At 29.8% G+C, this 27,844-nt stretch overlaps 4 protein-coding genes across 7 annotated transcripts; 3 read left to right on the forward strand and 1 right to left on the reverse strand.

Moving 5' to 3' along the window:
- Positions 1 to 1,343: 1,343 nt before the first annotated feature.
- On the forward strand, positions 1,344 to 7,941 carry LOC105197636 (transcription termination factor 3, mitochondrial). Its single transcript, XM_011164104.3, has 3 exons — positions 1,344 to 1,809; positions 4,717 to 5,424; positions 7,631 to 7,941. The coding sequence occupies exons 1-3, from the start codon at positions 1,584 to 1,586 to the stop codon at positions 7,906 to 7,908; spliced, it is 1,212 nt and encodes a 403-aa protein (XP_011162406.1). The 5' UTR covers positions 1,344 to 1,583; the 3' UTR covers positions 7,909 to 7,941.
- A 49-nt stretch (positions 7,942 to 7,990) lies between these two features.
- Positions 7,991 to 27,601, reverse strand: LOC105197635 (endoplasmic reticulum-Golgi intermediate compartment protein 3). Of its 4 annotated transcripts, XM_011164101.3 has the most exons (9): positions 27,365 to 27,596; positions 25,487 to 25,522; positions 24,413 to 24,571; positions 24,222 to 24,338; positions 23,902 to 23,942; positions 23,751 to 23,818; positions 21,521 to 21,744; positions 21,246 to 21,374; positions 7,991 to 8,878 (listed from the first exon to the last, which is right to left on the reverse strand). In XM_011164101.3, the coding sequence occupies exons 1-9, from the start codon at positions 27,447 to 27,449 to the stop codon at positions 8,541 to 8,543; spliced, it is 1,197 nt and encodes a 398-aa protein (XP_011162403.1). In that variant the 5' UTR covers positions 27,450 to 27,596; the 3' UTR covers positions 7,991 to 8,540. The 4 variants fall into 4 exon arrangements, with proteins under 4 accessions (XP_011162403.1, XP_011162404.1, XP_011162405.1 ...); XM_011164102.3 differs by lacking the exon at positions 25,487 to 25,522 and having other exon boundaries at positions 27,365 to 27,601; XM_011164103.3 differs by lacking the exon at positions 25,487 to 25,522 and having other exon boundaries at positions 24,413 to 24,478.
- On the forward strand, positions 9,739 to 14,442 carry LOC113005556 (trypsin-1). The gene is made up of 7 exons (XM_039458148.1): positions 9,739 to 10,122; positions 10,253 to 10,341; positions 10,684 to 10,825; positions 10,897 to 11,007; positions 11,286 to 11,432; positions 13,832 to 13,986; positions 14,057 to 14,442. Exons 1-7 carry the CDS (start codon positions 9,931 to 9,933, stop codon positions 14,133 to 14,135), a joined length of 915 nt encoding a protein of 304 aa, XP_039314082.1. The 5' UTR covers positions 9,739 to 9,930; the 3' UTR covers positions 14,136 to 14,442.
- LOC105197634 (reactive oxygen species modulator 1) lies at positions 16,418 to 21,237 on the forward strand. Its single transcript, XM_011164100.3, has 3 exons — positions 16,418 to 16,601; positions 18,541 to 18,679; positions 21,009 to 21,237. The coding sequence occupies exons 2-3, from the start codon at positions 18,549 to 18,551 to the stop codon at positions 21,115 to 21,117; spliced, it is 240 nt and encodes a 79-aa protein (XP_011162402.1). The 5' UTR covers positions 16,418 to 16,601; positions 18,541 to 18,548; the 3' UTR covers positions 21,118 to 21,237.
- Positions 27,602 to 27,844: the final 243 nt, after the last annotated feature.

Here is a 27,844-nt window from a genome sequence, read left to right on the forward strand (position 1 = left end):
TTGTTTTTAACAAAAAAATTCTTTTATATTTCTCTTTGTAAATAGTAAGTTTTCTCTAGATAGTAAATATAAGAATAACATTTTAGGCTTTGATTGATATATTTTGAGAACCCATTTAAAAAACAATTAAAAATTCTCTGGAAACTCGTTTGTGACTCGCAGAAATTTTGTATGTTTAATACGTATATTTATATTTCCTTATCTTCACATATATTTCTCATTTTCTGCTTGATTTTTACTGAAACAAAATTATTTTTGATGTGACGCTACTAGAAGAGAATGATTTGACGCCATAAAATCCAAATTAAAGAAAATGGACTTGGTTGTTTGGTTTTTATAGGAAAACCTTTTAATTATTTTTTAAAGATTATTTTACATGATTTGAGGATCAAAATCTCGTATTTTTCTGCACTATGTATTTTAATGTATGAGAGTATTTTAATATATATTTTATATATTATTTAAAAATATATGTATAATATGTGAAATTATACATACACGCACGCACAGTATATACGCACGCGCACATTTAATATGTATATGTATATTTTATCTAAATCTGTGGTCTGACTACGATTCTCTTTTTCATACTACACCGTACGGCGTAAAACAAAATAGTCCAATCTCTTGGACTCTGATACAGAATTAGAGGTCATCTAAAGTGGGTTTGATGTTACTTTATTAATATTATTATCAAATGGAATCAGAATCATTGGCCTAGTTTACATCGTTAAAACTTTAGTACTCGTATTAAGTTTGGTGCGCATCAATGTTTTAATACAGGCTCGTTTACATCGAACGTACTAAACGTTTCTTACAAGACATTTTTTAATATGTATCGTTTCAGAGAGTCCAAATAAGATTATTTATCATAAGACCGGTCAATTAAGGTTATACTCAATAGGCCTAATCCCCTACAAAATATGTTTCAGTGTTTACATTTTACATCGTTTTTGTATCATTTGATACGCATATCAGTTTAGTACGATACTTCTGCTTGATACATTCGTACCAAGTTGATCCGGCAAAGTTTACATCGTGAGGATTAAAAATTTAGTACGAATTTGATACGAATGGCCTAGTTTACACCGAGCACTTGATACGCGTACTAACTCATAACTTTCTATTAATTTATCTTACTTTCGACGATGCGTATATACATGATACATATATTTAATTATCTTGATTCATATTGTACCAACTTAATATACTATTTTTTAAATTTATTGCCGAAATTAAGATATTTTAATAGAAAATTACTAGTTAGTACGCATATCAAGTGCTCGGTGTAAACTAAGCCATTATCCGTCTGGAAGATTCAACAAACGTGGCTACGTAGTTCTCGTCGATATACCTAGAGGCGTTTAGATCAGATTTAAAGTCGCGTTCAGATGATTACTTTATATGTATATGTTCTGTGGGTGTGCGATCGCAGTCAATCGCAGTTTTCACACTTTTCATCAGCAAGAATACTGTTTGATGAAAAATTGTTAACAATTGTTAAGGATGTTTCTTAACAAAAATATGTGAGATATTTACCGATCCAAAATTACTTGATCTTAATGCAGTGACCGATATCAAACATGTTTCAACAATGTCGTTCGCTCGTGTCAGCGGCACGACCGGTCACGATAGATTTAATCACGCGATTTGTGTCGAGAGGCGACGGACCGAGACAATGCATGTTAAAATTTGAAAGAGATGTCAAGAGTACCTCTTCCTCCAAGCCGAGTATTTTGTCTGAACGGGCAGAAGCTGACGGTGGAGATAAAGCACTGGAACCGCGATCTAACCTAAATCCAAATGTGGGTAAGTTAACAGGGTGTTTATGGAGAAAAACCTGGAATTTTTAGAGAATTTTTTAATGATACAGAGAACATAATGATAAGAGATTGACACGTGAAAATTAATTAAAGAGCCTTAATGATCATAGCTAAATCTTAGTGCTGATACTTCTCATGTAATTTTTATGCATTTTCAAGTTTATCAAACAGTGCGCTGATAAATTTTTTGGTCTTGAAACACAGTTCTAAATTTAATGGGAATAATAGTATCACAATATTTATTCGAGAATCAATTTAATAATAATGATGCTAATAAATATCTGTACATAATGTCAGTAAGAAACTTTCTTCCTTCTTAAAAACTAAAGAATTTAGTGTACAAACACTTCAATCAGCAGAATTTGAAAAAACCTATTTTTTTTTTAAAGACCAATCCATCCACATAGTATATTTTATCGAATGAATGTTCCAAGGACATTCTTAGGATATAGACATCCTTTGAATGTTCCATGGACATTTCTACAAGATCTGTATTATATGGGCAAATAGGTTTTTAAGTTTTGTACGTTTTATTTTTTATAGTTCACTAATGATTAACAAAAATTTGCTATTCAAATGATAATTTTATTATGAAATAATTTTAATTTAATTAAATTTATATATATATATATATATATATATATATATATATATATATATATATATATATGTATGTATGGGACTTTCTATGTGAAATGGACCAGTCTTTGAATTCAGTAATTTTTTTACAAAAAGTGATTTTATCATATATGAGGTCTTAAAATATTTGTTACATATAAGTAAATTTTTTATAATTTTGTTAAAAAATTTTTTTTGTAATTAATATTTGAAGGATGAAAATTAAAACAATAAAACATTTTTTTTTAATTCTCTAAAGAAGAAATAGAGGTTTGTGTATAAGGTTTCAACATATCTGTTAACTAAAATACAAAGTAAATTAAATCGATTGTTTTTTTTTATCAATTTTACTAAGTATTTCTTATTTTATTTACAATATTAAATTAGTATCCATATTAATTTATATTAAATATTAATATTTTATTTATACTATTTTTGATTTTGGATGGGGTTTTAAGTTTTTTTTTAATCCACTGAGTTTTATTAGGTTGGACCCACCTTAAACCTTCTCAGCTAGGGATCAAAACTGAGGCTTCCCAATTTTTCGAAGGTGTCTTAGTCATTTTGACCACTGAGATATGTGGTGGTATTTCTTGCAACAATTGATAATATTTATAAAAACTTATTTTAATTTTTATATATTTTTTTCATCATTGATATTTATTATTTTATTCTTGAAAATCATGGATTTTTACAGGATTTTATTGGTACTCAGGAAAACTTTTGGAATTTTAATTTTAAATTTAAATTTTATCTCTCCAAACAAAATTGTTTTCTTGATTATTTTTTCTTAATAATACAAAATCAATTAGCAAATATGATGTACACATCCATGTACATTCTTGTGTGATTCGAGGGTTTTTAAACAAATTAGAAAATTAGTAGTATACGAAGACAATACGTTGTTCTAAATTGACATGTGATTAATCACCTTTCAAATTCTGTACTGCAGTGAGCTTGATCTATATATTACGGACAGATTATTACATTCAGTTCATATTATGTTTTTTTAGAAGGACGAGGGTGTTGTGTGTGTGTGCGCGTGTTGGCGGAATATCATTTTGTTAATTTTCTTAAAATAACTCGGTAAATATTAGCGTCATAATTCTTATGAACACCAGTTTGTTAGCCATAGAGTTTTTTCAATCATCTTATAGATAGAAGTTTATCGGCTAGAATTAGAGTGCTGAAGAGTACTCTTACTTTATGGGTAGAATGAATGTAATTAACAATTTATTAAAAAGAGAGAGAAAAGAAGATAGGGCGCGCAAAAACATCCTGGCATATTAATAACAAATGTCATAAAAGGCACTTTTAATTAAAAAAAATCACAAAGTAATGATCTTTAAAGCCACTAATAATTGTTTCAAAACAAGATTTTGTGAACATTTTATAAAATTATTTTATTTGAAGAAAAAAAATTTTTTTGATTTAAAAATAACTTTTTAAACTAATATCTTTGCTGCTAATAAGCATTATGATATTTCTACTACGTGGCTGTAAAGTCGCAAGAGCAGTCTTACGCTCATAATGCAAATAACTCTCTTGACTATTTTGTGATTCCTCTTTACTTCATGATATAATTTTATCTGTCGAATTCATATACACATTACGGTACACATAAAGTTCAATTATATTATTATATTTAAAAGTCACATTCGAGGCCTTCAAGTTAAACAAAGTTAAAAAATGAATATCTAATATACTTTTCAAAAATTATATAGAGTATAAATCTGTAAAAATTGCTGGTTCCTGCAAAACTGAAATTTAGCTTTTATAAAAACGCAGTGAATATTAATGACCATTTTATAATATCTAAATAGACTGTAATGAAGCAATTTTAATGGTTGCTCTTGAAATTTAATGCAAATTATATAAAATATCATCACTCCACAAGTATCTCATGATCTTTCTTCTACTTTCTCAATTTAATATTCCAAACTAAAGTAGTTTTTCTGTGTGACTGTACAATTGAGGAACATTAAAAGATATAATAAAATAAATTTATTTCAAAGTTGCATTAAAAAATTCACTAATCTTAGAATTTTAAATAAAATTAATAGAATATAATAAAATAAATCGAATTTTAAATAAAATTAATAGAATATAACAAAATAAATAGAATTTTAAATAAAATTTCTGAAAAATTTATTTAGAAATGCTCAAGGAATTATTTTATAAAATTTGAGAATAAACACCTACTTATTTAATCATTTGAAATTAACCAAGTTAAAAATTATTAACTTTTAACTTTATCATTTAACTGTTTATTTAGTTAGTACCCAACGTTGTCTAAACTTGAATGGTGATTTAAATGCCAATGCGACTTCGCTCACTCGTGGGGATTATCTCGATGAGCGTGATGTGAATCTGCCGCATGCCCTGGACACGTGCACCGAGGATCTGTCGGATATTGGCTCGCCCCTCACTCCGACTTTCAGCTTCGCCAAGTATGCGAATAAATCTCATACAATTCAGGAGCTGGTGAAGCTTGGAGTTGCCTTGTATAAGTTCGAGGCAAAGGAGGGGATGGTGCAATATTTCTTAAATCTCGACTTCGAGAGGGATGTGATACCGTATATAAGATTCTTGCATGACTGCGGAGTGCCCGCTGACTATCTGGGCGAATTCATCACGAAGAATCCAGATATCTTCAAGCAGGACATCGATGATCTGCACACGAGGATAAGATATCTACGGGCACACAATTTCAGCATATCGATGATACAGACCATACTCTGTAAAAATCCCAACTGGCTTCTCTTTAGCACAAAGGACATAGATTACAGGCTTAGTTATTTTCAGAGCAACTTTAAACTCAGTGGTAATGAAGTGAGAATCCTGACAGTTAAGGCGCCCAAGGTAATGACGTATAAGATGGTGCACTTGCTGGAAAACACATTTAGTATCAAGGAGGAAATGGGTTTTGATCAGAAACAAGTAAAGAGGCTGCTTCTGACCCTGCCTAGGATATGGATTAAGAGTAAGTGCAACAGACGTGTAACAAAATAATTTCGGAATTTACAAACGAATTTAAGGATGTATTACACCATTTTTATTTATGTTTTAAATAAAGTGTACACAGTGAGTGTAAAAAGTATTTGTTCAGACAATATTTTAAAAAATCTTATTTTTAGAAAGTAAACAATATTTAGACTGCATTTGAAAACATTATTCAAGTGCTTCCATGTATCGTTATGTTCTTGTCTTTCATCGAATGTTAAACAAGAAAGCTATAACGAATTAGCGATAGATTAAATGATTATTTTTCAGTTATAACTGTTATTGTTATTTTAAAATAACCGCTTATTTAAAAAAATATTCTAGTGAATAAAAAAAATTCTGGTTTTTACTGTTCCGTATTTTATGCAATGGAATAAATTGACAAAAAATATACAAATGACTGGGTGTGTAAAATATATATATATAGCTTTATATATAAAAATCTTTTACGTATGTAGATCTGTTTTGCATTTATTGCTTAATATTTTATAAGAAAAAAATTGTTACGTTAATTCTTAATCTATTACGGATTTTATTTTGGATAAAGTTTAAATTGGAAAAACCTTTTTCTATTGACACTCTTATTATTTTTTATTTATTCTATTATTTTTAAGGCTCCCGAGTAGTCGTTGCCGCCATATTGAAATCGTGATGTCATAAACGAGAAATCACAATATAAAAATTTCTTGCGTGCTATTTATAAATAAAGAGAATTTGAATAAAATAAAATAATGAGATTGCTTCAAAACACTTATAAAAATAGGTTTAAACTATTTTTTCTCCCTTGACAGTTAATAAATAGCCAGAAAAGCACGTAAAGTAAAGCCTATTTTGACAGGAAAACATACGGTTAAGCTAAAGTTTCTTGCATTTGTAAATAAATAGAATTTGGATAAAACAAAATATTGAGATCGCTTTAAAACATTTATAAAAATGAATCAACTCTTCTTATCCTTCCCGATAGTCAATAAATAGTCGTAAAAGGCACGTGATGTGATGCCTATTCAAGTAGGAAAACACACGGATAACTGTTGAAAGTGAAAAAAATGCATTTTCATAAAATTTAATGATAACTTGTAGCCCATTTTTACGATTTTTTAATGAATACGAGACAAGTCACATTTTCACAGTAAAGCATATAATAACAAAATGATATCCAAGACAAAATTTTATTGTCAATGTCATTTTTCACGCTTATTAGTTCTAATTCTTTCTGTAATATTTCGTCGCTATTATTAACGTGAAATTCTCGGCCAACTATTCAGAAGCCTTAATACAAAAGACCAAATTTTTTGTATAATTACTTTAAAAGGATGCTAAAGTAGGATGCGAATTACCGACATTTACAGCATCTAAATATCTTCGAATTGGCGTTACAAAATCACAAAAACTTTTTATAGAATTGAAATATGCGGAAAAAGAGGTGCTTAGATAAATTTTACAAGAAAATCGAACAAAAAGTTAATAAATCATTAAAAATTCACTCGTATCACCCAAGATTAAATTTACCTTAATATAGAAATTGTGTAGTTCGTACGTACAAAATGAGAGTAGTGCACCATTCACAAAACACGCACGAATAACACTGACCGTGTGAAATTACGATTGAACGCCTAACAAAAAAAATATCCTAATGTGCTTTTACCGCATGCATATTTCGCTCAGCGAAGCTTAACTGTCAAAAACAGACCAGTAATGGTATTCAATAGTAGTCGACAAGTTTTTTTGCAGATGGCGAAATAATTGAAGAACAAAGATCTATGCGTTGGACAAAGAGCGATAGCCTGGTCTTCCTCGAAAAATAATTTGCAGTATCGACGTCGATGAAGTCCTTCCGTTACTTTAGCATCCTCTTAAGCATTCAAGATAATTTATGTATTTTATTGTAATTTTGAACTTAACTGTACTATAAATAAACAGATAAATTTTATTTATTAACACATTAAATAATTTTCGCATCGCAATGAAAGTTTACATAAATTATCTTAAATACTTAAACTTATTAAAAAAATCAAATTGTGTCATTACTTCTTAATACATTTCTATTAAAGTATTAAAGCATTTCTACCTGTTAAAATAATTTTTATATCTCTTTCAAATATAATAAAGGACATTCTGTAATTTTTTCATTATTTTGAATATAGATGTAATACATTCTCAATTGATTTCTCTTAAATTACTTTCAGATCGCGAAAGATTGGTGAGCACGTTCGATTATGCTCACAAGGAGATGCAGTTGCAGCGTGAATTTATCACGCGGGTGCCGCAAGTCTTACTCTGCAGAAAAAGCAGACTCGAGCAAAGGCATTTGTTTCTCGTGGAAATGAAGAGAGCGCAGTACGATCCTTCCAAACCAATGTATGTTTCCCCGCGAGCCTTGGTCAGCGGTACAGACGTACACTTCTGTACAGATATCGCAAAGACGTCTATCGACGCTTATAATGCGTTTCTCAAAACGTTTTAATATTATAGATGTAAATAAATATTAATACACACATTTCATTTTCCAAATCATTTCTGATAGCGATATTCCTGCTTACACGAGATTTCAGTAGGCTTTCGTATATTTTGCTGATTTTTATGTACATCATATATAAATAGATTTTTTTTTACATCGCATCCGTTGAAATTACAATTATTGTCTTTTAAATAAAAAGTGAAAAAGTAAATAACGTAACCGTTATTTACTAATAAGTTATGTATAATTTATTTCTTTTTTTATATTGTATAAAGATACTGTAAAGTATTCTCAATTGCATTTATAACAACAAATTGTTAAACAAATTTGCGATACTTTCAATATAAACACGAGATGAGAATAGTTATACCGCAAGTCGCGCGATGAAAGTTCAAAAAATTTGATTTTGATTGGAAAAAATCGAATATTTAGTAATACTTTTTCTTGATTAATCGTAGCCTAATTATTTGCCTAAGGCCGCGTTGCATCAACGGTTAACACTAATCCTCATTCATATTCAATGACTCGCCTCGCTTATTTAAAAATTTAAGACATGTCAATTTTAATGAGAATAGGAGGTCAGAGTTTTGGGATCAGTGGTAAACGGATGCTGCTGCTGCTGCTGCACCCTAAAATGTTTAATTGTATTTTCCTAATTCTATCTTTCTCTGTATCGCGCGCACCGAGTGATAGAGCAGCGAATCGATCAGACCGGCGACGGTGAAGACGCCGCCGATGATTGCGCAGGTGTTCGTTGCGAAGTGACCGAATGACTTTGCCTTCTCCGTGTACTTGACCATCAGCGGACTCAGCTCATAGCTGAAGAATATACCCGGCATCCCGGATTCGCCGGTGAGCAGGGATACCTGCTTTGCGTGCCGCGTCACGGAGAACTGATTCGTAAGAAGAGTCGAGCCGTCCGCGCGAACGTATGTTGTTGGGACGATCTTGATATAATGATAAAACATCATAGCACCTGAAAACACGGCATTGTATATTAATCAGAGTTGGGCGTTTACACATAAAATATAAATAATGTACATTTCGTGCAGAGATGGGAAGTAACGAGTTACCGTTATAGTTACTTTTTTAGTAACAAACTGGTAACGTCCTTTCTTTTTATTTTTTGTAATTATAACGATAACGTAGTTACATTTTTTTTAGTAACGGTAACGAATTCAACAGTTACTTTTATTGTTATTTTTGATATAATTTTCAATCTTTATTTTTTAATCAATATTCATAGCTCGTTATATTTAAGATCGTTTTAAGAATAGTTATAAAAAAATTATAACTTTCATCGATCAAAATCGGCTTCTGAATCTGGAGAAGAACTGCAACGATTTCTAAATCAAAAAGGTCTGACATAAAATTATTAAAGGATTTTCTCAAATTAAAAAAAAGCACTCGATCATTCTATTTAATACGGCGTTACCCAACAGAGCATCATCCGAAAACTGTTCAGTATAGGTAATTCTATACTATCACAAGAGGTCATCTACAAGATAACATAATGGAGTACCAACTTTTGTTAAAAGCAAACAGTAAATTAATACCGATAAAAATATAATACTAAAGTAAAACCTTTTCATGGTTTTATTTTTATACTAATATTATGTATATTACATTTCAAAGTAAAACCTTCAGACAAAACTCAAACTTTTGTGACATAATCAATCTTTGAAATGTAATTAGCTTTCTATTAAAAATATTGATAAAGAATGTATTAAGTTTATATTCAATAAATGCTATATAAATCTTATTTAGAAAATCCTATATAATTTTTGTAGTTTTACTTATTTTAAGAACTGTAGGTTTAGAGTTATATTAAAAATTTTAAACGTAATCTAATTTTATTTCAAAATTTAAAAAAACGGAAAAGTAACGAATCGTTACTTTTTATGTAACGGTAACAGTAATTAGTAACTTTTTTGATTTAGTAACGAGTAATGATAACGAATTGCTTTTAAAAAGTAACTTTCCATTCCTTGCTAAAAATACTAACGTATATCATATCTCAATAGCGCAATGTTGTTTGTCTTATCAGGATTTGCTGTTAATTCGAGAGCCTATTCTCGAATAACAATGTCAGTAGCCAAATTGCTTACGAGCATAATCATGCTGATTATATTCTGTCTGGCGTTGATAGTTTCCGCTTCGTGCTTAGACTCTAGAATAATCGGCGGTACAAATACAACCATCGATAAACTTCCGTATCAGGTCAGTTCACGGTTGAAATAGTTCTTCAGGATTGTCATATGATTGAACACTCGAGTAATCGTATGAAATTATTACGGCCGAGTATTGTTACCAAGTGTATTAACATTTTCAAAAAGAAATTATTTTTCAGGTTTCTATTCATAAAAATGGTAATTTCCACTGCGGAGGCTCCATAATTCATCAGCAATGGATTTTGACAGCGGCACATTGCGTTAATAAGTACACGAAAAGCACAATTTTATTGTAGTATCTACAAATTTAGCTAGATACAGATCAGAAAATAATTTAACGTTTAACTATCGAAATAATTATAAAACGTTCAAGCATGATGATACTGCTGCAAAAAGTTTTGACATTTTAGCAATCAGCTTAAAAGTCCAATATAAATTTTTTAATGGTTCAATATGATTATTTTCAGATTTGTATTTCAATAAAATTGTTTCTTCCGTGTATATGTAAATTTCTTGTCGATCCTCTTGACTGAGATTAGATAAGATAACTTATGTAATTCTCACAAAAATTGTCAGATCAATTAAACGTTTACGATTATTGCTATTTAAGAGGAAGTACATCGGATTTCACAGTGCGCGTTGGCAGCACTTATCATGACAAAGAAGGTCTTCTGATCACAGGTATTGCCAAGATTTGTAGTAATGAGAAGTTTGATAGTAACACTTACGATTACGACGTGGGTTTAATTAAAGTATGTAGCCAATTACAACTTATTCCATACATTTGTATGTTAAATACTTAAAAAAAGAATTTGTTTTATAGTTGTCTACATTTTTGACGTTTGGTCCAAATGTAAAATCTATTGATCTTGTACTTCCATCGGATTCCGTACCTCGTACGGAAGCAACTGTTGCAGGATGGGGAGAAACGGCAGTAAGTCCTTTTCTAGTCATAAGCCGTTTTAATCGCGTCTACGCTCGTATCAGTGTTGAGATTTGCCGCTAAGATGCTTACGTTAACAGTGATGTATGTATAATACCACAAGGTTGCATATAAATACTAAAATTCGTTTGTCTTTCTACCATGGTCGAGCGCTTGACGTAGTTCCGGTTGACCGTTGCGACAAATGTTGACGGCATCTCGGATAGATGAACAGGAACGTTCATAAACGTTCGGCAACCCATATTATACAGGCATTCTGTAAATTTCAGTTAAACAGCGAGAATTCAAAAGTATTACACTGCGTGACTGTGCCGATTGTTGATCCAGAATCTTGTCAGAAATCCTATACCGATTTTAATATGAACGTGACCTCCAATATGCTTTGCGCCGGTAATGGGGAAAAAGACGCTTGTAAGGTACGTTTCTAATACCAATCGACATTTGTCGATAGTTTTATGATGAGTGCTCGTTTGATTGGATAATCTTGTCGCACTTTTTATCACATATGTTGTAAACAAAGCGGAATACATTAGATTCTTTTCGCGGCTTTCCAACTGAGACTTCTTTTGCAATCAAGATTGCTCTATATACAATAATTTTTAATTGGTTATTTAATTGGTTATATTATAGTCATTATATTAGATAATTAGAATATAAAAATTTACAATATCTTTTCGCGTAACTCTATGGTCTCTATGTATAAATATATAATGCGAATATTTTATATCCCTAATAGCACAGGGACGTCCTAAGGACGACCTGTCGGGACGACAGCGGAATATCCTGGGGATTACCTGTTATAGTCCCGGGACATCCACAGGACGTCCCGTGGACTAGCAAATGAGCGCCTCATTCTTGCCCATAGACATCCTGTGGACATCCCATCGGGAGTCCTAAAGACGTCCATTCGCAATCCTCGGGATATACATACGCATTTCAGGACCATTTTAGGATATTTAAGGACTATCCGCATAAATGTATTATATTATTACACCACATAATTCCAATGAGCAAAACAATATTTTAATAACATTTTAAAAAACAGTTTTCGCAAAAAAAATCGGGAACTTTTTCTCGGAAATTCCCAAACGGTCACCTATCCAAGTCGCGACTCCGGTGAACGTTGCTTAACCACCGTGATCACTGCAAACTGGATTCCTCGTGATGATTTGTGAACACTTTATGCTAATATGTGTATATAACTGATAGATTAAGTAAGTATATATTATCGAAAAAATGAACTATGTATAATTAAACCATATTATTTATATAAATATATATATAAAATTATAGTTTTTCTACTGATTTCTTACAAATTAGGATTAGCATCTGTAATAACTTTTCTATTATTATTTGTTTAAATAAGAATGCAACTAGAAAATATGTCAATATAATACAATAATTAAATTAAGTATGAAAAAATTTTTATTAAAAAACATTTTAAAAACATTAAAAAAATATTGTCTGCTCATTTGGATGTAGATTGAGGTTTCTTCATTCATAGATCTATTTTGTCTATTGATACCGTTGTAAAATTCTTTGATACGATTAATATTTGCCCTTACTTTTCCTATCTGAATGTATAACCATTTACATTAAAGAATTTTACAACAATTGCAAAGCTGTGCTTTCCATTAAACGCAACTAATTTTTGATGATACATGAGCAGCGGCTCTAAATCTTTATATGTTTGAAATTGTGAAATTAGAATTTAATTATTATATGTCAAAGAAATTTTTCTATTTTATTTTTATTCATAAAGGATTAAATATGTGATTAATTATTTAAAAACAATGTATAATTCAGAGTAGCGGTCATATGTATTATAGGCCTGTTTTTCATTACTGAAGTAGTGCACATTCTGCGTTAAAAATAATATTTAGATATATGTTTGAAATTTGATAAAAGCAAGAAGAAAAAGCTAGTGCAGTCCAATGCAGAAATAAAAAACAAATTCTACATATACTTAATTTTCTAATACAATACAAACGTTTTTTCTTTTATTAAAATAATTTCATAAGTTTAAGTATGATTTATAATAAAAATTTTCTTAAATTCTTTACATACATACTTGCATATTATATATATTCTGGATTAACCCTTCGTAGGCAGTCTCGGTCTTTTTTGTTTGAAGCAAAATTCTTAATCTCAAATTTCTTTGCTCAAATTCAAAGTTTTATTAAATAAAAGTTTTAACATTAAAGGAGTTAGTTATTTGATAATGTAGTAATGTGGAAAAATATTATAACCGTGAATTTTTCTATTTTCCCTTAGCTTTCCTTTGTGCCATATGACACAGAGAGACGGTCAAAGGACGTCCTTAGGATCGACTTAGAATTTGGACGATCTAAGGACGTCCTTAGGATCGACTTAGGATTTGGACGATCTAAGAACGTCCTTAGGGTCGGCTTAGGACGTCCCAAGGACGTCCTTTGGATACGGTGTGCTGTATGAGCGTAAAATTACGTCCAGTGGGTACAATGTAGGCTGTATATAGAATTCCTTTAGTTTATTTAACATTCTCTCCTCGGGAAATCCTGAAATTTTCATCCTAATATAATGTCCTAAATCCGTCCCATTATTGTTCCGGGACATTCAGGATGAATTCAGGATCATCTCGAGGACGTCTTGTGCTATTAGAAATATTTATGACGTAATTTGTAATATATTCTAACTTTTTATTTTTAATAACATTAGAATTAAATAATCTCGCATAAAAATAATCTCATTTTATTTTCGATCCACACTATTATACTTTCTGGAAATTGATTTCTGCTGTACGAAAGTGAAAAAGATTTATTTATTTATGACGCAGGGAGATTCCGGCGGCGCGCTCGTCACGCTCGTGGACAAAGGCAAAGTCCAAATAGGGATTGTATCCTATGGTGCTAAGTGTGGAATTGGACTTACGATACCAGGACTGTATACGCGAGTATCCGCCATGCGGCAGTGGATAACCGAGAAAATGAGGTTTGTTTGAGTTGCTTGAAATCCTCAAAAATTTTTGCATCCATGATGAAATAAATATATTCGACCGTAGGGAAGAGAGAGACGACAAAGAATGCAAAACAAAAAAGGGCAGTAACACAAACAGGCCCATGAATGAGAAGCAGAATTAATTTTTCCCCTCTTGTTTGAACGTTTTCCGAGATAGCGGGGAGAGAGTGAAGAGAGAGGCAGCGTACCGTTGAAAAAATATTTACTTCTGTTTAACCGCATCAAAATTGCACAACATTACGGAAAAAGTGCAACTTACAAATTATGCAACCTACGAATTGTACAACAGAGTGAGGTTAAATGTAAAAGAGTAATTTTTACAATAATGATGTAATTCTGAAACAAAAATTTAAATTTATGATGTTTCATAAATTCTCAATTGTTGTGTTTCTATTTTTGACAAATAAATGTAAACATTATTTCCACGCATTTGCTCACATCAAAATTTTAACTTGTGTAAACACATCATTTTTGATTTCTATTCTAAGCTTAACTAGCACAGTTCCAAATAATTCCTACAAACGGATTTATTTTTTGTGGATACATATTTTTTTAAGATTTTTTCGACAGTTATAATTTATTTTATTACGTAATTTTCTTATTATTCCTAATATTTCATTGTCGAATTGTACATAGAGAAAAAAGATTTATAGCTGCAGTATATTTTACGCTATTAGAGAGAATTAGTGTACATAAATAGTAAAATAATTTTTAGACTAATTTTTTAAGAAAAAATATTAAATTATTAAATATTATAAAATAAAAAAAATGTGACCAAATCTGATTTTACTATAAGAAATTGCTGTGCTGCAATTTATTGTGTGACAGATCTGTTAGGGACAGACTTTATTTCGCGTTGGCAGCAAATCAAATTTACTGTCGTAACAAAATTCGTGTAGTTTTATGAGCTTTATTCAGCAAGATTTTTTAACCAAACCAAGGTTTTGTTGTAACATAATTTGTCAAATAATTAACTGTTGCAGTAAAATCTGATTACTTTCTCAATTTGTATATGCAGTAGTGGCTACGGTATAGTTGCGGCAATGCAGTCCTAATTGTATCGATAACAGATATTGAACTTAATGATGTTTAGAACATTTCTCAAAACATTAAGAAAATTATGAAAAAATTATAAATTATTTTATACCGCATTTAAAAGTAGTAGAAAAAATTTTGCGGCAATTTTCTATCTGAATAAAAAATTATTTTAATACAAAGTAGACATGTGCTCTAATAAAAATATAATTAATAATAAAATAATGATATAAGAAATAAATCTGAACAAATATCTGGACTTTTTATTTAAGTACTTTAAATATTCAAGATAATTTATATAAAGTTTTATTACAATGCAGAGATCAGTTTTGTAAAATAATCGAAATGTCAGTTCTGCGTAAATTTATCTAAAAATTTCTCTGAAAATATATTGAAACTTTTGATATCCCTGCTAAAAATGGTTTTTGTTTGGAATTGTTGAATGTTTGCTGAAAATTCTGTGGAGCTTCTATGAAATTAAATTGACATCTTTCCAAAAAAATATTCTGAAAAAATCATACTAATTCTCTGAAAATATTGAAATTTCTCTAATATCTTTGCTAAAAATAGTTTTCGAACATCGTTTCAAAAATTCAGTGATATTTTTCTGAAAATGTATTAAAATTTCTATAACATTTCGCTAAAAGCGTTGCAAAAGCATTATTGAGATACGTGAAAATTAGAAAGTTGCGGAAGTTCAATCTTGGGCAATACATTGCTATCAGGTGAATACGGGAGTTCTGTATTTCTCGTAAATAAAAAAACACAAAATTGAATAAAAGGCGCAGCATTATTTGATGACAAAAATATTTTTCGACAGGACAATTCCATTTCAGCAAGATTTCTTGAAATCTCTAAAATTGGATTTCACAGTAAAAAAAAAAAAATCATTTTAATAGTTTTACTAAAATTGATTTTAATTTGAAATAAATTTGAATTTTTACGACAATTTTTATATTAAAATTATGCTGAAATTATACCAAAATTATGCTAAAATTTCACTGAAATTTATCTGTAAGAAGTTTTCCAAAATATGGAACAATTTTAGAAAATTATTAATGATATTTCAGTTAATATTTCGGTACAATTTTTTACTAGAGAATGTTTAATTTCTTAATTTTATTGTTAATGACATTAATTTTATTTTTATTGATATTTATAATTTATATTTTACATAAAAAAACATAATTTTTTTATTAATTTTCTTGTTAAATATTAATTAAATTGTAATACATTGCAATACATTATTTTTCGCCATATTTTTTGTTTCTTTTCTTCTTTAACGTAATTTAAATCTCCCGCCCACTGCCACCACGAACGGTACATACAGACGGAAACGGAAATAGCAGACGGCGCAGCAGTCTTTTCGCTCACGTTGCGAAGTATCATGGCGCCTTACCGACACGAGTGACACGAGTGATACGAGCGCTATGCGTTGAGAGGCTCCGGCGATTGCACCAGATCGTGATCAAGTTCCAAAATTGAAAAGTAAGAGTAAAATCACCTCTGATAGACCGCGCACGCTGCAAGATTACGCAACGAACACTTTAACAGTAAGTGTACGAATAATCAATCTTGTATATGTATATACGTGTGGATAAATATTATAATTTCATTTAAATTTGAAAAATTTTCACATTTATTGTGGAAATGACATATTCATAAAGCTATTTAAAAAAAGTAAATTCAGTTTATGAAATTTTCCTTTCATTTCTTTTTTTTTTCATTCCGAATTGTGATTCAAAGCCATCCATGCTCATTCAAATAAGTTTATCAAACATGTATACATAAATATGCTTGTACAAGTTTATTCGACTATGTAGAGGACAAAACTACTATTATTTTGACTTGCGTAAAATGACTGAAACAAGTGTAAAAAATCATTCGATAAACTTGCGTCAAACTGGCTTGCTCATGTAAGTAGCGCATGTATAACAGCAGACTCGATTCAATTAAAAGTTGACACTGTGAATAAAAGTGATTATGTTATAACATATACCAAAGAATTGTTCTTTAATTGCCCCTTTTATATCATAATTGCTCGACTTAATTATTAATAATGCTATTATACAAAACAGTCACAGATTTTTACTTAGCAAATAACTTCAATTTTTTTTAAATAAAAAAATCTGTTTAGGACATCCTTATCAATTACTTTTTTATTCTCATTGCTAGATTTTTAATTTTGGTTTAAAAGCAATTTTTTAGAATGTTTTACAATTACTTTTAATCTATATCTATATCTATATACATGTATGTTTGCACAAGCAAACTTTTAGATGAAAACTATAGTTATTGCAAATATCATACATTCCAGTATATACAAGTATATTTGATAAGTTTACTTGAATGTGTATGGCCAATTGTAAAAGGGTATTATGGTTTGATGAATCAAAAAATTCTATTTTTTTTCAATCAGTTTTTTAATTTTTATACTATTAAAACTAATCTCGATATTTATTTATAATTTTTTTTAAACTTTTGATTTGTTAGGTTTGATAGAATAAAGAAATTCTCAAGTCTTCAGAAATGCTTTATCTTATAGCCAATTGATGATATCTGACGAGCTTGTAAGACACATGAAATATTTGCCTAAATATTTGCTTAAATCTAAAAATGATTCAATGAAATTCGAACAATTTGTTGTTTTTTATGTTTTAAAGAACAAGGCATATGGATTAAACAATGCATGATTTCACACTGCATAACGAAGCAAGTGAAATAACACTTAGGTCTTTATTAATTTGTTTTTAATCAAAACTGATCTTTTTCACCCAAACAATATATCGAAAAAGAAAGAGGAAGATGTATTTTAAAGGCCTGATATTGTAGAACTGATAATTCATTCTTTCTATACATATGTAAACTTTTATAAAACTTTAAATGCATTTTTTTCAAATCCATATTTTTCAACTTTATCTCAGGTTTTTCTCAAAAACTATTGAACTGATCAACTTCTGCCTCGAAACAAACTATTTATAATATTTGTGATTGGAACTAAAATTTTTTCAATATTTTAAAGTTTTTTATAGCTTATAAAAATTTAAAGTTTGCAAAATTCCATTCTAAAAATTTTCAATTGATCCCCATTTTGTTTACGCCATTGAGATAAATGATTTATTCTATTTTTAACGGTAACCACATTTGTATACATTAAAATTAACATTGGATTTTTGATTTAAGATCAACTCGATGGACGCAATCTGTGGGATAATATAAATAGAATTTTTAAAATCACGTTATAAATAATATCTTTACTTTTTTAAATCACGTCATTTATAAATAATAGCTTTATTTTATATTAATAAGGATTGAAAATTAAGTAATAAAACGTATCTAAAACATCAATACTCTAGATGTTTTTAGTTGAGAGCAAACAATTTATAAAAACAGCCTTTAAAATGGTCCTTTAAACTAGAATATCCTCTTAAATTCTGAAAACTGAAACTGAAAAAAGTTTGTACAAATACTGGAACTATAATTGTTTTGCAGGCCATAAAATGCCCGTTGTACCTGGAGGAGCTTATCAGCAAGGACCATCTTGTTTCGACAGAATGAAATTGGGTTTTACAATCGGATTTTGCGTGGGCATGGCCTCCGGTGCACTCTTCGGAGGATTTTCCGCCCTTAGGTGTATAAAAGATCAGAGTACATGTGTATTATGCTTGCATTAGATTACACATTGGAAATTGTGAATTGAAGATTAGAATTCAACTAATCAGATAATTTTAATCTATGTTGGTCGAATTTTAATTAAGGCTGTTACTCTTTTAACAACTTTGAAAATTTAAAACTTTTATGTTTATTTCTACCAATATAGATTAACTTTGATTTCAGTTTAACTTGCTTTTTGTCTCTTTCTAATTGTTAGAGTTAGAAAATGATAAAGAGTAAAGATGGCTTAACTGATAAGGAAGACGACAAAAGTGTTCACGCCCGATTTTAATGAGCCTTTAATATGTTATAGTATAGATCAAAATAAGGGACACGTTTTTACACGGTTCTCTTATTTCATTTTTGAAATAATTAGTTAACCCTTAAACACATTACTGGAAATTCTCCTAAAATTTCGCTTACTGTGTGAAGATGAAATGAGAAAGAAAATTCAGTGGAAAAAAAGTTTGAAGTCTCTTCTGGCGACCGCTATGATTAACCAACTTCATTGTTTAACTAAAATAAAATGACACGGAAGTAAAGTTTTTTTCGAAAAGGTCTCTCAGACTCACTTGTGTGTTTAAGGGTTAATCAGACTTGATACATGCACATATATAAACAAAGAACAATAATGGACAATATAATATGATTCAATTGAGAAGATTAAAAAACTAAAAATAAATTTATTTTTAAATGAATTAATGAATTAATAATAAATTAACACGAATGTTGTTTTTTGCTTTTTGCCGATTGATTTTATGCTTCTTCACGTATTGTTTTATCAAAATTGACGAGATAAAAATTGAATTCTGGAAAAAAAAACAAGATACATGTGACAATAATTATGGCAGTTGATAAAATAAAAGGCAAAAAGTAAGAAACAGGAAACAAAGAGCAAAATATAGATTATAGATTATCTTCTTTATAGTAAAATTAAAACAATAATTAGATCATCTTAAGTACGAAAGTTAAGATAGAATAAAATTGATAAAAATAATTAAAATTACATATACATTTTTTAATTTATTAACATAATTACAACATTAAAAATCTTATTTTGTCATATAATTTAATAAACGCGATACTATAACTGTTATATTAACTCTTAAACACACCGATCATGTAAAATACGGAAACACATTTTTGGGTCTGGGAGACTTTTTTAACTTTGAGAAGCTATAACTTTGATTATAATCAATATTTTTCTACGATTTTTTTAAAAATGAAAGTTCAAAATCTCAGTAATGTAACTGCTCAATCGGCATTATCGAAAAATAATTTACTGTGAAGTTATAAAAGAAAAACCATTAAGCAAAAATGAGAAATTGGTCAAAAATCCACTTTTCCTTCAAAAAATCATATCTTCGCAACAAAAAACGTTTAAGGACTTTCAAATACGGCGTTTTAAAGGTAAAGAGTCACACTTTCAAAATAAAATTTGGTAAAGTCATTCCTTTTACAAAGTATAATTATGTAACATGGAGAATATGAGGTATTTTTGGGCATCTAAAAATCTACTTAAAAAAAAAAAAAAAAAAAAAAAAAAAAAAAATCCATATCTTTGCAACAAAAAACTTTGAAGAATTTTACAATACGGCGTTTTAAAGCTAAAGATTCATACTTTCAAAAAAAAAATTATATCTGTCATTTCTATTAAAAGATGTACTTATGTAACAAGGCGAATATGAGGTATTTTTGATTAAATCGTGTCTAAAATTGAAAATTGATGTGTTTCATGATATATTTCGGAAAAACTGCCTTTTCTACAGTATTTTATAGTATTCCAACTTTAGACAGAGTATATGCGAGTAATATCCACAAACCGACCTGTTCGAACGTATTTTGTCCAGCTTTTTAATGTAAAATACTTACAAAAAAAGTTTCACTTACACACTATGGGTCGCATTGACCCTAACAAAACTTTGCTACCGTGCCGTTCGAATTCTAGTTGACCAAAAAAGTTGATCAACCATATCAATCGAAAGAGGAGATTTCAAACTTTTTTTACGTCTTGGTCCGAACCTCCTATCTCATTCCGTCTTCACATAGCAAGTGTTCAAAACTTCATATGGAGTCTCTCAGACCCACTTACGTGTTTAAGGGTTAAATTGATAATTTAATGTATAATTTTGATTCTTCAAAACTATGAAGATTGAAATATTGTATCAAAGCTTCGAAGTTCGAAGCATTCGAAACAAATCAGTTCTAATTCTAATTTTTAATTTGTAATCCTCAGTCTTCAATGTGTAGTCTGATACCAGCTTTAGGCAACACTTAATTAAATATAATTGTAAAACTTTTTCTAGATATGGATTGAGGGGGAGAGAATTGTTAAATAGCGTTGGCAAGGTAATGCTTCAAGGTGGCGGCACGTTTGGCACGTTCATGGCTATCGGGACAGGAATACGATGCTAGCTAGGGCGGAGTTACCGCGGAGTATCTTACAGCCCTTCTTTTTTTTGTTGCGAATTTATTCGTTTATATTGTAAGCGCGAGTCATTAAGCCTTTAATAAAGATAGTAATAAGGAAAATAAGAACGTACCTTCCATGGCGACCACGGTTGTATCATCCATAGGATTCGTTTTTCCGGGGATGTTGAGCCCGAAACTCAAGTGTCTGATCTTGTGCGTCATGTTGAAGTGGGACGAAGTATAAGGTTGAACATCGTGCACTATAGCAAATCAAAGAACGAACATGAGAGCGTGGTACAGGAAATTATAAATATTATAAGGATAAAATTATAAACATAAAATATTATAAAGATAAAATAATGAATATTATAAAAACAAAAAACCGCCGAGTCTCTCGTTAACTCACCATGAACATGATTGACTGAGAAACTGACGCCTGGAGCGATGTGAAAACTACCACCGACTCTGTTCACCTCCATATAACCATAGATTTGACAGCCTTGCGTGAAGGCATGCTTGAGTTTTTCCATGGACTTATCATTTTGACACTGTTTAACATCAGCTGGATCCGGTGGCGCCCATTTTTTGCGCCTATAGGCCTCCCATACATCCTCGCATGTGTTGCAACATCTATGCAAATAGAACGAAATTTTATCAAACATATGAATTACAATAACGAAATACAGAGCGAAATAAACGAGTAAAAGGACGTTAAAATTTACAATTTATATATTTGTGCGATTTAATTATACGCAAGTCATCTTGTTTTAATTCTACTAACAAAAAAAAAAGAGTAATTTGATAACTTTTACAACATAGGATTTAAATATACACTGAAACAATTATTTTTACTATTTTCGGACTTAATTCTCAAAAGGGAAACAAAGAATCAATTATGAACAGAAGTTTGACACATACACACACGCACGCGCGCGCGCGCGCGCGCGTGTGTGTGTGTGTGTGTGTGTGATTGCTTATTGCAGTTTATTTTTGTATTGTGACTTAAGAGGATTTTGCAAAGTCCAAACGTTTCGCTGTTTACTTAATTAGCACAGATATAAAGATTGTTAATTTTAATTTTTTCGCTTGTTTATTTCGATTGTAATATGCTTTGTTCATAGACTTTATAAGTGAATTGGCAATACAAAGATCGTGTCCGTACTTCTCTTTCTGCGAGTGTCCAAAAGTACAAGTCACACGCACACAAATACACATATTGATGTATTCTGATTGTATACATTTTCACTGATATATACAATGTATATTTCCGGATACTTGGAGAAAAGAAAGCTACTAAAAAGTATATTTCTCTCTGTAACATCTTTTGGACAGTTTTTTTTGCAGAAACTATAGCAATTATCAGTTCATATTTATATAAGATTTATAGTTTTGTTCTTTGAATAGGAGCTAAATTAAACATTTTATTTTATAAATGCATTAATGAAGTATTTTAATCTAGAGCACGAAGAAGTTTGTCTATTAATGGGAATTGTTTTGTTGAATTGCTAGACATATTTCTCTATGCTTTTATACATCCCCTCCTATGTACTTAATAATTATCTATAGATTTTAGAACGGTGAAATGTTTATTATTAACAAATTAATGTGTTGTCACATTAATTTGTTGATGACATAAGCGAGCTTGTCTGTTTGTTTATTATTAATTGTTGTATTATGTAAATTTAAAAACATTTTCAAGATAAATAAAAATACTGTAAATTATTAAAATGGCAGTTTTAAAAAACCAATATATCGATTTTTTAAAATAAAATTGATTAAATTGAACTTGTTTGAAAAAAATAGTTAAAGTGATGCGGTAGCATGTATCGCGACGCCAAGTATTTTGTAGATATCGTAATAATTCAAATTTATGCGATAAACAGACGTTTATTTATATATACACAAAAGATGCAGTCGATAACTTCAGTAGTTTCCAAGAAATCATATCAATCAACTTAAAAAATGTTTTTCCTAAAATGTAACATAAAAATTAATAAACATTTAGCCGTATTAATTTATAAATATTTACTAAATATGTACAAGTAAATGTGTAAAGGCATCGAAGAATATATGCAGTTTTCTAATATCCAAAAATAAGTTACTTTTTTGCATTCCATAGAAAAAAAGAACATTCTTGTTTTGAGAATACTTTTATTTTCGAAATAAATATTAAAATGAAATTATATAGCGTTAAACAGACATCACTGACTTAGAATGAAGTATTTTAGTTTCATCCAGAAAAATATATTTTCATTATTCAATTTTCATGAGTTGAGAGGATAAAATGTCAGATGAAAAAGTTAATATTTTGAAAAGAATTAAAATTTTTTAACACTATTTTTAAATATCATACTGTACTCTTTAGGTAATTATTATAATATTGAAATAAAAATATGTTTTGCTGGAAATTTAAGATTATTAAATTCTTTAAAGATTAAATTAATATAAACAAGATTACCATTATTTTGCTTAATCAAGAAATTATATTCATGAAACGATGATTCTAGAAATAATTATTAAATAGAAAATATTAATTATAATTTTATACTAATGTTTTTGATACTATTTTTCTATGTAAACTAAAATACTCCCTTAAACAGATCTCCTCTTAATGTACGTTATATGTAGAATCTTACTTCATAGTGTCTGTGGCTGCTCCGTAGCAATCGCCACAAGTCTCTGTGGTAGAACCGATCTCCACTGCCTGTAAAAATGTTCTGTCCAATAATAACTGAATTCGCAAACGGATATTTCGATCAAAGGATACCTACAGAAATCCTGCATTACCTTTTCCGTAGTTTTACTGACAGCCTTCGCGTCTGTAATATCTGCAATAAAATATTTCTCTTTACATGTGGCACTTTTAGTTGAATAGTTGCTACAGCATCAATTGCTGAACCAGTAAATGATGGTTTAGGAAAAAATATTCAAATAATGAATCTTCAAAATAATAAATTGCAAATTGATATTTTTTACTTAATTTTCATACAAATTTCATTAAAATAATTTTTTACTTGAAATTTCACTATATTAAGTTTTTATTTGTTTATTGACCTATGCAATGACTCTATGCGATGACCCTATATCGAGAGAAACATCACACTTACTTGTTCGTTGTGGATCCTCTATTGGTTTGCCGTTCAAATCTAACCGTCTCTTGAAAATATTGTGTTCTATGTGCAAATGCTGCTCGCCTGTCGTGTCCATGGCGTCTATTGATAAAACTGCAAAATACTGAAATGATGGAGGCTGACATCGTCTTCTTCGTCATCTACATACTGGTACAATCTGTACTTACGATCACAAGATACAGCGGGGACTATTATATCCAAGTTGATTCTCAGTTTAGAACCCCTGGATGTATCTACAAATAATTCCTCGCTCATACTTGGTGTAAGATAATAGTTTACCTCTGACAAAAACAGTATGCCCATGATGATTGTACTAATGATTGTAACTGAAAAAGCATCATTATTTCATTTGCATTGGCGTGATATGAGGTCGGCGATTTTTATCGTAACGCGGTCCGACACATCAAGTTGCGCTTTATTCATTATCATACTCAAAGAAAAAAAAAAAATTATATCAGCAACTGAATTTGTGAACAAATAGCTCCTCAATTATGTATTACAAAGTTGTAATAAAAACAATAAGTTATAAATTTAAGAAAATACAGTAATATTAACCATTTGTACTAAAATTATTGGATAAACTATAGAAAAATACTAATGTAAATGCAAAAAAAATTAAATCAACTTAAGATTAAAATTTGGGATTCCTTGTTTTCATTCCTAGCACTTAGGGCATCACTGCTCCACTGCTATCACAGTTATTCCGATCTTAATTGGTCGTAAGCTGAAAAAATATATTTGTCATAAATTATTTGTAGTAAAATCTAGATAACTATGTAATTATAGTTGAGGTGCTATTTTATTATAAATAGTTGCACAAATATTGTTGCTGTGATGACAATTATTTTATAGTTATTGCAATTAAAGTTAATTGCAATATAACTATAAAATAGTTGATTAAATTATGTACATTAATTTTACATATAAAATTTGTATAGTTATCACTTTTATATTATTGCTATGAATTTTTCTGACTGTAGTTATATGTAAATAATGGCTCTTATTAAACATCAAGAAACATACATGTTAATACAAGCATGGAACGCAAATTGAAATTTGATTGTCAATACAAAATATTTATGTCAATATAACAAAACGTATTTGAATAAAATCATATAAATCTGTGATTGGTCATGATCCTAGTAATTTGTTTTCAATGATTTCAATATATTGACATTAAAGCAACAATTTACATATATACTGTCAGCAATTTAACAACAAAACAGTAGCATCAAAGTTACCTTGTGTTGTTGGCAATATAATAGCATTGTGTGATCCTATAAATTATTATGCCCAGATAATGAAGGATGTCTGACTAAAATTGTACAAATCTGTGATGTTTGCCTTATATTTGTCCTTAATAAAATATTGGTCTTCGAATATTAACATTGAAGTAATATAATATAATATGCAGACAACAATATACATATGTATTGCTAGCAGTTTGATAGCAGTATCGAAGTTATCTTGCGTCGTCGATAATATAACAGTATTATGTGATTTTATAAATTATTATGACAGTATGGCAATAAAATGAAATTTAATGATAATCATTTCAAAGATAAGTTGCTAGCAAGTTGTTAGCAACTTATCTTTAAAAGTTGTCGTATTGTGAAAGCATCAATTTACTAACAAATGCAAACTCAATTACAGTAATTTTGGTAGCAACATGTGATATGATTATAAACAACATGCAAGCAACAATACAAACATGCTATCTGGGATTTTGATGAAGCAGATTACAATCCATTAAAGTATTTCATTCAACAAAATATTTAAGCCTGTTTGCATCAATGTAAATAAACTTTAAACTTAGTTTAACTTCTCAGATAACAAAGCGTATCTCAGCAAAATAGCACAAATTTGTGTTTGTTGATACTAGCAATTGGCTATATATTTGTCTTCAACAATTTTAACTTGAAGCAACACAACTAATTTTAAATTGAATACAACAATGTATATGTGTATTGCCAGTAATTTTATGGTAAGATAGTAGCATAAAAGTTATCTCACATTAGGCATTTTTCAACAAGTGACACAGGTGTGTGTTGATATAGTGAATCATTTTATCCTTGTTTGTCAATGTTAAATAAAATAATTCACTGTGTTGTACTGTCCTTCCATGTTTCTTGCTGGAAAACGTCAGTATCCATTGTCAGTAATATAGCAGTATTATGGAGACTTTTCAGTGTAGATGGATGCAGGATGGCACTGTGTAACAGCGTATGCACAATCCAGTTTCAAACTATGACACAATTGTAGCTAAAATGCTGTTTGATTGTGTTGTTTTGTATCACTGTCCATATAGAACAGAGTCATAATAAAACTGTCATTATGACTTTATGCGTCATTCAAATATACACAAGATATTCTTATGATATTATTGAGTGACAAATAATAAGCTTATGATATTATTATGACTTGTGTATGTATACATGTGTATAGATTTCAGTCTATGGATACCAATATTACAGTTTGGCGATGAATTGTAATGATAAAATAAAAGACAAGTATTGTGTCATACTGTATAATAAAGTGTATGATTCTATTCCGTTGTTGGAAAGCACCCATTATAACAAAACGGCAAGAGCATGAATTTTGATGATAATTTTAAAGTTACCAGCAAGTTGTTACTCAAAATTGTTATGTGATGACATTAGATTGCTAAAAAAAAATCTAAATTCAGTTACTAAAATTCTGGTAGCAATACATATTATGAAGCAATAATACAGACACATTACTATCTGGGTTATCTTCTAGCTTTTTCTAATTTCTAGAATCAGAATATATAGAAAGTAAAATTATATATAGCATTAAATCGAGATTAAAATTTTGAGAATTAGAAAAAGAATTAAAAAATTCAGCTCTAAGAATGAAAAGAAGATAGAAAATTAGTTAAACCGAAACTAAATTTAAACTATTGGTGCACACGGGCCTTAGGAGGTTATGTGTTCACCGGTACTGTTTCATCTTGCATCAATCAATTAGTTATTTAACGCAGCGGAACGTAGATGATACATTACTCCTTGTGGAGTATTATCGTGGAGAATTATCTCGCTTTCGTCGACGACGGACGGTCACCGTCCGGTAGATCGTGAAGGATGGTATATCGCGTTTACCGATGGCGCCGCTGAAGGTTCTCACGAGGATATCAGCCTCCTCGCGCACTTTTGGATGCACGTCCAGCTGCCGTAGCATCTGCATCTTCCCGACGACCGCGTAGGGACGATGGACAACGTTTTCTCTGGATATTTTTCCACACAACACATTTATATGTCATGACAAGCCGCCCAAGCCGCCCTGCGCCTGTCACACTGTTTGCCACCTGCCACTGTCTGCCACCTTGAAACGTGGCAGACAGCATGCTACCATTGGTCGACTTAGAGAGAGCTTTAGCATAAAAAAAAAGAGTTTGAAAAATGTTAAAACCATGATACAAACTAGTGATTTTTATAATAAATTTAAAAATTTAATAAATAATAAAATTAAATAAAAATAAAAACACATTATTTATTTACATAACGTTACAATGCATTGTCATTGTTTTATTGTCCTAAGAATGTTTTTTTATTATTTTCTTTATTTGCAATTTTTAATTT

Source organism: Solenopsis invicta, chromosome 15 (genome assembly GCF_016802725.1).
Source record: "Solenopsis invicta isolate M01_SB chromosome 15, UNIL_Sinv_3.0, whole genome shotgun sequence".
Lineage (NCBI taxonomy): Eukaryota > Metazoa > Arthropoda > Insecta > Hymenoptera > Formicidae > Solenopsis > Solenopsis invicta.